Consider the following 11,857-nt stretch of genomic DNA (forward strand, 5'->3'; position numbering starts at 1 on the left):
GCACCTTGTTACGGCTGGAAAGAAACTTATTTGGAGCAAGTTAAACCAATGGGGGGGGGGAAACTGCAAAGACTTAGGGCTTGGAAAACATTCTTTGCAGAGAGTAACAATGAAAGAGCCTGCAAGGTAACAGCTGGGAAGATTGTTAGCACCTTGTTACGGCTGGAAAGAAACTTATTTGGAGCAAGTTAGATCAATGAAAAAAACCCTGCAAAGACTTAGGGCTTGGAAAACATTCTTTGCAGAGAGTAACAATGAAAGAGCTTGCAAGATAAGAGCTGAGAAGATTGTTAGCACCTTGTTACGGCTGGAAAGAAACTTATTTGGAGCAAGTTAGAGCAATGAAAAAAACCCTGCAAAGACTTAGGGCTTGGAAAACATTCTTTGCAGAGAGTAACAATGAAAGAGCTTGCAAGATAAGAGCTGGGAAGATTGTTAGCACCTTGTTATGGCTGGAAAGAAACTTATTTGGAGCAAGTTAAACCAATGGGGGGGAAAACTGCAAAGACTTAGGGCTTGGAAAACATTCTTTGCAGAGAGTAACAATGAAAGAGCTTGCAAGATAAGAGCTGAGAAGATTGTTAGCACCTTGTTACGGCTGGAAAGAAACTTATTTGGAGCAAGTTAGAGCAATGAAAAAAACCCTGCAAAGCCTTAGGGCTTGGAAAACATTCTTTGCAGAGAGTAACAATGAAAGAGCTTGCAAGATAAGAGCTGGGAAGATTGTTAGCACCTTGTTATGGCTGGAAAGAAACTTATTTGGAGCAAGTTAAACCAATGGGGGGGAAACTGCAAAGACTTAGGGCTTGGAAAACATTCTTTGCGGAGAGTAACAATGAAAGAGCCTGCAAGGCAACAGCTGGGAAGATTGTTAGCACCTTGTTATGGCTGGAAAGAAACTTATTTGGAGCAAGTTAAACCAATGGGGGGGGAAACTGCAAAGACTTAGGGCTTGGAAAACATTATTTGCAGAGAGTAACAATGAAAGAGCCTGCAAGGTAACAGCTGGGAAGATTGTTAGCACCTTGTTACGGCTGGAAAGAAACTTATTTGGAGCAAGTTAGAGCAATGAAAAAAACCCTGCAAAGACTTAGGGCTTGGAAAACATTCTTTGCAGAGAGTAACAATGAAAGAGCTTGCAAGATAAGAGCTGGGAAGATTGTTAGCACCTTGTTATGGCTGGAAAGAAACTTATTTGGAGCAAGTTAAACCAATGGGGGGGGAAACTGCAAAGACTTAGGGCTTGGAAAACATTATTTGCAGAGAGTAACAATGAAAGAGCCTGCAAGGTAACAGCTGGGAAGATTGTTAGCACCTTGTTACGGCTGGAAAGAAACTTATTTGGAGCAAGTTAGATCAATGAAAAAAACCCTGCAAAGACTTAGGGCTTGGAAAACATTCTTTGCAGAGAGTAACAATGAAAGAGCTTGCAAGATAAGAGCTGGGAAGATTGTTAGCACCTTGTTACGGCTGGAAAGAAACTTATTTGGAGCAAGTAAGATCAATGAAAAAAACCATGCAAAGACTTAGGGCTTAGAAAATATTCTTTGCAGAGAGTAACAATGAAAGAGCCTGCAAGGTAACAGCTGGGAAGATTGTTAGCAGCTGGTTAGGGCTGGGGAAAAAAGCTACATTCAGAGTATAAGACATACCCAAATTATCAGCCTCTTTTAGGGGGGGAAATGGTGCATCTTATACTCCAAAAATACAGTATACTGAACCGGTTGTCATGTACCTTTATTTTCTTTTTGTTATCTGTCTGTATTGTGTTATATTCAATTTATTAGATTTGTATGCTGCCCTTCTCCAAAGACTTGCTATGTATATGTTACGTATCAGAGTCTGTTTGGAGTAAACGGCATATAAATATAATAAATAAAAAAAATGTTTTTAAATGTATTATAAATAAAAAACTTTTAAATTTAAAAAAAAGAAATATTAAGAATTATGATCGTTATTGTTGATCCGTGTTCTTTTTCACACCTGAACCAGTTCATTCAATCTTAGAATCATTTAAAGATCTCCCCCCAAAACCCCTGGAGGTTTCAAAGGTTTAACCCACTGCTGTTTCTCAAATAAATAAATATTTTTTTCCACACATTAAAAAAGGCTACTCTGTGTGCCAAGATAAAGTCATAATAAAGTCCTGGAACTCGAAAAGCGTGTAGATTTATGCTTGGAAACATTCTCTTGTCTTGTATAACTGCGGCTCTCTGTCTTTCATCCACCAAGGAGTCACCTCGTTTAATGTAAAGTTCAGGGAAACTTGGTTAATATAAACTCCGTTTTTTCCCCCCTCCAAAAAAAAATCTTTTGATGATCTTAATGTGAAATAATCTCTTTGCTTCTCCCCCTCTTGTAACTAAAACAGCCAATCATCGGAAAGATAGGGAGAGCATTTTAAAGATGTTTGCACTTTATAAATCACGCATTCTTGGCAAATGGACCCTGCCCATTGTAGAAGGTTCCGATGGTTTTCCCAACCCCTTGGATCTAAAAGGGAGTCGGTGAGTAGATGTTAGCAATAAATCCTGGCTAATTTATAGATCTACTTTCTCCTTGCCTTGTGCAAATAGCAGCCGAGACCCACAATCTGTAAAAGACCTTGGAATACTAATATCAAATGACCTAAGTGCTAAAGCCCACTGCAACAATATCGCCAAAAAGGCTTCTAGAGTTTTTAACCTGATCCTACGTAGCTTCTGCTCAGGCAATCTCACACTACTCACAAGAGCCTACAAAACTTTTGCCAGACTCATCCTTGAATACAGCTCATCTGTCTGGAACCCATACCACATCTCGGACATCAACACCCTCGAAAACGTCCAAAGATACTTCACCAGAAGAGCCCTTCACTCCTCCACTCGAAACAGAATACCCTACGAAAATAGACTAACAATCCTGGGTCTAGAAAGCTTAGAACTACGGCGCCTAAAACACGATTTAAGTATTGCCCACAAGATCATATGCTGCAACGTCCTACCGGTCAATGACTACTTCAGCTTCAACCACAACAACACAAGAGCACGCAACAGATTCAAACTAAATATTAACCGCTCCAAACTTGACTGTAAAAAATATGACTTTAACAATCATGTTGTCGAAGCGTGGAACTCATTACCGGACTCAGTAGTGTCAACCCCTAACCCCCAACATTTCTCCCTTAGACTATCCACGATTGACCTCTCCAGGTTCCTAAGAGGTCAGTAAGGGGCGTACATAACTGCACTAGTGTGCCTTTCGTTCAATTGTCTTTCCTTTATCTCATATATCATATATATTTTGTTCCTTTCATATATCTTCTCCTCTATTTTTACATATTATCTTTATATATATTACTTCATGTCTATTCTCTTCCCTATGTATTGTGTATTGGACAAATGAATAAATAAATAAATACTTCTCCTGTTATTCCATTACTCCACTTTGAAAAAAGTGATGGCGAGTTGACCAGCGGTGGCTGGAAACAGAATTTTTATGCGTCAGGCAACTTGGCTTCCATCGTGCCACAATCTTATAAATCAACCAAGCTGGGTCTCCTTCAACCTTTCCCGAGAAGATTCCTTCTTTCCTGCCTTATCTCCCGGATAACTTTTCCCTTCGCTTACCACTAAAACCCTCATTGTGTATTGGACAAAATAAATAAATAAAATAAAAATAAACAAAACATTGCCTTCCTCTTTTTCTTCTTCAGAAATGTCATGCGTGAAATGTGCAAAATTTTGTCATCCTGAACCGGCTAGCTGCCTTTTTGGAGATGAAATGTGAAAGGTAGCGAGAGCCAATTTGGTCTCCTTGGCAAGAAACCAGGAGACGGTGAGTTCTAGTTCCACTTTATAGGTGTGAAAAACCAGCTGGGCGACTTTGGGCCAATTGCCAGGAGACAGTGAATTCTAGTTGCGTCTTAGACACGAAAGCCAGCTAGGTAACTGTGGGTCGGTCACCAGGAGATCTTGAATTCTAATCCCACTTTAGGCATGAAAGCCAGCTGGGTGATTTTGGACCAATCACCAGGAGACTGCAAGTGCTAGTTACGTTTTAGGCATGAAAGTTAGTGGGTTACTTTGAGCCAGTCCCTCCGTCTCAGCCCAACTCACTTCACAGGGTTGTTGTGGGGAAATTAGGAAGTGGAAGGAATGTCTGTCTGTCTGTCTGTCTGTCTGTCTGTCTGTCTGTCTGTCTGTCTGTCTGTCTGTCTATCTATCCTCTATCTTCTGTCTGTTTGTCTAATTAATAATAATAATAATAACAACAACAACAACAACAATAATAATAATATAATAAAATATTATTGTTGTTGTTGTTGTTGTTGTTATTATTATTATTATTATTATTATTATTATTATTATTATTATTATAGGCCAACCTTTTCCTGATGGACTCAGGGTGATTTACAACAATAAAATCATTAGAAAAATTAAATTACCCCAGTAAATAATATAAAAACAGATAGAAAAGTTAAAACCCTTATAAGATACTTATCTTATAAGGAAAATTATTATAAAATGTGTTATCGATGGTACTTGGCACCAACCCAGTTAGCTAAAAATTAATATAAGACGCTGTCTTGTTTTCGGGGAAACAGGTTATGTATTTAAGACTGATGTTTACAAAAGCAAGCTTACCTCCCAGCTTTAGTGATGATCATTTCAGTCCCGGCTTCGTGAAACTTCTTCCACAGCTCCTTTTCGTGCAAATACACCTTGATATTCTCGATGGTCTTCCAATACGTCAAGAAAGAACAAAAATTAAAAGTGAGATAAGTTCCTGGAATGTGGAAAGAGACATTTTCTCTAACAGAAGAGCCAGGAGTTCTAATTGGCTTTGGCAGGGGGAAAAATAAGCCTTACAGATAATCCTAAATTTATAACGATTCATTTAGTGGCCGTTCGAAGTTGTGACGGTGCTGAAAGAAGCGATTTGTGACTGCTTTACACGCTCACAGCCGTTCGACTTTACATCCATGTTACTAACTGAACAACTTGCAGGGATTCACTTAACAACTGTTGGAATGAAGGTCACAAAATGGGGCAAAACCGTTATCTTGATTAGCAACTGAAATGTTAGGCTCAATAATAATAATAATAATAATAATAATAATAATTATTATTATTATTATTATTATTATTTTATTTATTAGATTTGTATGCCGTCCTTCTCCGAAGACTCGGGGCCACTCACAAGATACAATATAAAACAATGCGTACAACAACTGTAATTAATTAAAAAACTACAAGCTAAAATCACAATATTATTATTATTATTATTATTATTATTATTATTATTATTATTATTATTTATTAGACTTGTATGCTGCCGTTCTTTGAAGACTCAGGGCAGCTCACAGGATAAATACAAAAACAATATGCATACAAATCTAATTAGTTAAAACTATCAGCTAAGATCCCACTACATTAAAAAGCAGTCAATTAACTCAGTCACATCCACACATAACATTTAATGGTCAAGGAGGGTGGCATAGTCTAGCTGTCCCATGCCTGGTGACATAAGTGAATCTTAAGATTCTTGCAAAAGGCGAGGAGGGTGGTGGCAATGCGAATCTCTGGAGGGAGCTGATTCCAGAGGGCCGGGGCCGCCACAGAGAAGGCTCTTCCCCTTGGTCCCGCCAGACGACATTGTCTGGTCGATGGGACCTGGAGAAGGCCAACTCTGTGGGACCCGATCGGCCGCTGGGATTCATACGGCAGAACACAGTCCTGTAAGTAATCTGGTCCGAGGCCATGTAGGGTTTTATAGGTCATCACCTCTTCGTAGGGGTGGCATAATAGGAAATAATTGAGAAGCATTGATCTAGCTTATAAACATAGAAACATAGAAGACTGACGGCAGAAAAAGACCTCATAGTCCATCTAGTCTTCCCTTATACTATTTTCTGCATTTTATCTTAGGATGGATATATGTTTATCCCAGGCATGTTTAAATTCAGTGACTGTGGATTTACTAACCACGTCTGCTGGAAGTTTGTTCCAAGGATCTACTACTCTTTCAGTAAAATAATATTTTCTCACGTTGCTTTTGATCTTTCCCCCAACTAACTTCAGATTGTGCCCCCTTGTTCTCGTGTTCACTTTCCTATTAAAAACGCTTCCCTCCTGAACCTTATTTAACCCTTTAACATATTTAAAGGTTTCGATCATGTCCCGCCTTTCCCTTCTGTCCTCCAGACTATATAGATTGAGTTCATTAAGTCTTTCCTGATACGTTTTATGCTTAAGATCTTCCACCATTCTTGTAGCCCGTCTTTGGACCCGTTCAATTTTGTCAATATCTTTTTGTAGGTGAGGTCTCCAGAACTGAACACAGTACTCCAAATGTGGTCTCACCAGCACTCTATATAAGGGGATCACAATCTCCCTCTTCCTGCTTGTTATACCTCTAGCTATGCAGCCAAGCATCCTACTTGCTTTTCCTACCGCCCGACCACACTGCTCACCCATTTTGAGAAATCACTACCCCTAAATCCTTCTCTTCTGAAGTTTTTGCTAACTTCAGATTGTGCCCCCTTGTTCTTGTGTTCACTTTCCTATTAAAAACACTTCCCTCCTGAACCTTATTTAACCCTTTAACATATTTAAATGTTTCGATCATGTCCCCCCTTTTCCTTATGTCCTCCAGACTATACAGCTTAATGGCTGTCTAGGGAATTCTGGGAGTTGAAGTCCACCTCTCTTAAAGTGGCCAAGTTTGAAACAGTTTTTCATTTGGAAAATGCTTACCTGTTCTCCGTCCGGGACCTGAGGACTGTTTAGGGGTGTGTTGCTGACTCCCGCCACCCCAAGAACTGGAGACCCTCCGGTGGTTTCAGCATGGGCAGGGTCCTGAGGCACCACAAACCCATCCTCCACATCCGGCAAGCTCTTCTCCTGGAGCATTTCCTGAAAGTGTAAAGTCAAATAGAAATTAATCCATAAATCCACAAAAATCATGAAAAAAGATAAATAGATAACAATGATTAAAATGCAACACCCCAAACGATAACGTACTGAACCCTGTTGGGGGGTTGGGGAACAAAGAAACCAACTTGAGAATTAATCCAAATTCAAGATGAAAATTATATAAACATGAAGAACACTGAGAGTAAAGATCCTAGAAGTTGTAGATTAATATAGTCAACAGATAGGATTTTCAGATTTTCAATGGTGAAAGAAGTAAGGTTCTACATTTAAATATTTGTTTGTTTGTTTGTTTTGTCAAGTACATAATGCAGGGATGTGAAGAAATAATCATATTATATACATGAATAAAAAATTAGAAGAATAGAAATAGTAAACCTAATCCTACGTAGCTTCTGCTCTGGCAATCTCACACTACTTACCAGAGCTTACCAAACTTTTGCCAGACCCATCCTCGAATACAGCTCATCTGTTTGGAACCCATATCGCATCTCAGACATTCACACCCTTGAAAATGTCCAAAGATACTTCACCAGAAGAGCCCTTCTCTCCTCCACTCGAAATAGAATATCCTACGAGACTAGACTTTCAATCCTGGGCCTAGAAAGTTTAGAACTAAGACGCCTTAAACAAGATCTAAGTATTGCTCACAAGATCATATGCTGCAACGTCCAGCCTGTCGGCGACTTCTTCAGCTTCAACCACAACAACACAAGAGCACACAACAGATTTAAACTTAATATTAACCGCTCCAAACTTGACTGTAAAGCATATGACTTCAGTAACCGAGTTGTTGAAGCGTGGAACTCATTACCGGACTCCATAGTGTCATTCCCAAACCCCCAACACTTTACCCTTAGATTATCTACGGTTGACCTAGCCAGATTCCTAAGAGGTCAGTAAGGGGCGAGTACAAGTGCACTAGAGGGCCTTCCGTCCCCTGTCCTATTGCTCTCCTATATCTCCTGTACCTTTCTTCTATTCCTATATCTCTTCTTCTATTCTTTCATTGATATGTTCTATTACTATATCTTCTTTTTTATTATTTTTTAGATATATTTTACTATGAGTATCTCCTCTATAACCTTCATCATGTATTTTACTATGTGTATATAGATATATACCCACTAAAACCCTCATTGTGTATTGGACAAAATAAATAAATAAATAATATTCATATACATGATGATAGTAAGACATAAAGAGACTTTAGGACAGGAGACGGGAGACACGTTGGTGCAAGAGTAGGTGTAAAAATAGGTTATTGAATTTTGATTGATTGGGAAATGTACATGCTATTGATATATTCTTAAGGTATATGAATTGACATATATATGGAAACTGTGGAGAAAAAAAATTATTGAAAATTATTATCGGAACACTGCTATCATGTCACCCCATGTCCTTTTTTTCATAAGCCTAGACCTATCCAGTTCCACCAACCGTTCTTTCTAGCTGTTTATTTGTTTCTCTGGGCCGTATGATAAATGTGGGTATATGTGTAATGTAGTGTTTATTTCTTTATTTTGTCCTGTTTATGTAGTGTATATTGGAGATGGTGACCCTTTGAGAACTGTATGCAATTAAATTTCATTTTAATGTATGCTGATTAGTATACATTCAAAGTGACAATAAACTTACTCCTATGCTGTTATGTTATGCTATTCTCAATATGTTCTGCCGGCGTGTTTCAACCGCCCGTAATTACAGGGTAATTAGTCCAGGAAGACACACACCACACAATAAAAGGAAAACCCAAAAGTTTTTATAAACAGAAAAACAGAAACAGCTCCCTTTTTAAATGTCAAAGGGATTTTCTGGTACACACAAGGCACAGGTTAAATGCAATCCAATTGCTCACCCAATAACTGGGAAATTGAGTCCAATTCTAAAGTCCAGAGAGTCCACACAAAATGTTGAACAGCACAAAAACCACGAACTTGCCGAAACAATGAATCAGATAAACTGCCATGAGGCTAAAACACCAGGCTGCACTTTTATCTGTAGCCCTAATTACAGCAGCCCCACCCAACCACAGGTGGCCTCATTTTCTCTTGTAATAATCCTTCAGTTGTTGTCTCCTATGCATCACTCTATGCATGCGTGGATGTGTCATTAATTCTTGTTCAGAATCCAGGGATGATACAGATGATTGATCTCCTCCTGGGCTGTCTGCCAAACTCCCCTCTTCCCTGTCACTCATGCTTCCTTGGTCAGAGGAGGCTTTGTCAGCAGATTCCATCGGGAGCAAAACAGGCCTGCGGCATGTGGATTTTCCCCCCACATCCACCTGCACATTCCTTGGGGCAGGAGCTGGGCCAGAGCTAACCACAACACAATAAAGATTCTATTCTATTCTATTCTATTTCATTCCATTCCATTCTATTCTATTCCTCAATTCTGACTGTTTATTTAATAACCATTTGAAGTGGTTATGGCCCCGATATAGGTAGTCCTCAACTTACGACCACAATTGAGGCCAACATTTTCACCACTAAGCAAGGCAGTTGTTAAAGTGAGTTTTATGCCTCATTTTATGACCTTTCTTGCCACATTGGTCAAGTGACTCTTTGCAGTTGTTATGCTAGAAACACAGGTGTTAAGTGAATCTGATTTCCTCATTGACTTTGCTTGCCAGAAGTTCACCAAAACGTGATCAGATGACCCCAGAACAATGCAACCGTCATAAATATGAGTATATTTTGATCAAATGACACTAGGGATGCTACCAATGAAGAGCTACCAAAAGTTTTACTACCACACTGTGGGCATGGTTTATGCAGGACGCCCTGCATTTTCTTTCAATATCTTTCAGTGCAAATTGGGTGATCTGGGTTGGAGCTCCACTTTCACTACCCCACTGCGTTCCCCCCCCTGTCCGGGTAGTAGCCCACCCCTGGATGCTACTACAATGGTCATAGGTATTAAAAACGGTCATGACACTTTTTCCCGGGCCGTTGCAACTTTGAATGGTCACTAAATGAACTGTTGCAAATTGAGGACTGCCTGTTATAAAATTCCCCCTTCAGAACTCAGTGAACAGAAAAACTCTATCCTATCGCCAGCCTTATTTCTTAAAACGCTCTTTCAGTAGATTGGCCAACTGATTAAGTTTCTGTAGTTTAAAGGGAAATTTGATATAAGGGAATCACAAGCTTCTATCCAATAATAGAGGAACCTTGTAAATACACACACACACACACACACACACACACACCACCTCCCAATGGGGAAAAAGCAACAATCAAACCAACTTTTTGCTTTTCAGTGGCTCTAGTCCCACACATGAAAGCCAGCTGGGTGACTTTGGGCCAATCACCAGGAAAAGGAGAGTTCCAGTCCCACTTTAGGCATAAGAAACTGTTATTGGATTATTGGAACATATTATCATATGTGATGGGAATGTGATAAAGCAAGAAGAAAATTAGACAATGGATAGAAGAGATTTTAGAAACGAAACTCGTTCTGAAACCCGAATTATTTCTATTGGGGCATAACTACAGTGGTGCCTCTACTTAAGAACTTAATTCGTTCCGTGACCAGGTTCTTAAGTAGAAAAGTTTGTAAGAAGAAGCAATTTTCCCCATAGGAATCAATGTAAAAGCAAATAATGTGTGCAAACCCATTAGGAAAGAAATAAATTTGAGTGGCAGGAGGAGGAGGATAGTCACTGCCGTAGGAAGAAGGTGAAGTGAGGGGAATCAAAAAAATCCAAAACTTTAAGGCTTAAAAAAAAGAGAGACTCTGAGGCAGCGAGGCCTCCCATACACCCGGCGTGAGACTGCCTCCCATACACTGCACCAGAGAGAGAAACCCAGGCAGGCGAGAGGGGGGAACCTCTCGCTCCTTTGATGGAAAGGCTGCTGCTGTGGCTGCTACCTGCTCCCTCTTCCTTCCCATGCTGAAGGGCTTCTCTCGCTCGCTTGCTTTGCAGCCGGCGTCTTTTCTTCACTGTGGTGACTTCTCGGTTTGGCTGAACCCGAGTTGACTTGGCCGGGACGAAGCGCCCCCTTTTGCCTTTCCACGCCCAGATGCTCCAAGAGGCAACCTCGCTCCGGGTGTATGGGAGGCAGCGCAAGGGAGTCACCACAGCAAAGTGGTTTATTCCCTCTCCAAGCACCCAGAGAAATGAAAACGCCCCGTTCACTCTGGGCTGCCCAGAGCAAAGGGAGCATTTCTTTTCTCTGGGTGCTGGCAAAGGTTTATTCCCTTTCCAAGTGCCCAGAGAAAGGAAAATGCTTTGTTCACTCTGGACTGCTAAAACCTCCTTAAGCGCCACCAAAAGGCTCCTCTGGCAGCCTAGAAAAGCTTGAGATGTTCGGGATTAAAGGGAGAATGGCAGGAAACTGGCTGGGTCTTCATGCTGCTCTCAAATTTCCTGGGAAATTTTTCCGGGCTCGGGTTCTTAAGTAGAAAATGGTTCTTAAGAAGAGGCAAAAAAAATCTTGAACACCAGGTACTTATCTATTTCTTAAGTAGAAGCGTTCTTAGGTAGGGGTACCACTGTATTGATAGATAGGAGGGGGGAAAGTATATCTGATGTTACATATTTTTTTTTTTTTGTTTCAATGTCTTTATTTTTTTTCCTCATGAATGTAACCATATAAAAAAAAATATGGAATGCTTCACAAATTTGTGTGTCATATTATGACTGTGACAAGGATCGCCTAGGCCCAGAAATGGAAAAACAAAGATACAAAGATATTGACAGAAACTCACATGACAATTGCCTTGCCTAGTAATGGAAATTTTAGGCTCAATTCTGATCGTAAATTGAGGACTATCTATACCCCCACCGAACACTTATTTGTGACAGACACAATTTAACCGTGTAGGTTTATTTTATTTATTTATTTATTGGATTTGTATGCCGCCCCTGTCCGTAGACTTGGGGCGGCTAACAACAGTAATAAAAAAACAGCATGTAAATCCAATACTAAAAC

At 39.9% G+C, this 11,857-nt stretch overlaps 1 protein-coding gene across 1 annotated transcript in view; it reads right to left on the minus strand.

The window, feature by feature from the left end:
- Positions 1 to 6,893, minus strand: part of TBX4 (T-box transcription factor 4) — a 56,048-nt gene extending 49,155 nt beyond the window's left edge. The window contains 2 exon segments of the mRNA XM_070742602.1: positions 4,626 to 4,720; positions 6,738 to 6,893. Of these exon segments, the coding sequence (XP_070598703.1) occupies positions 4,626 to 4,720; positions 6,738 to 6,893 (251 nt within the window).
- Positions 6,894 to 11,857: the final 4,964 nt, after the last annotated feature.

This window comes from Erythrolamprus reginae, chromosome 1 (genome assembly GCF_031021105.1).
Source record: "Erythrolamprus reginae isolate rEryReg1 chromosome 1, rEryReg1.hap1, whole genome shotgun sequence".
In the NCBI taxonomy this organism is placed as follows: domain Eukaryota; kingdom Metazoa; phylum Chordata; class Lepidosauria; order Squamata; family Dipsadidae; genus Erythrolamprus; species Erythrolamprus reginae.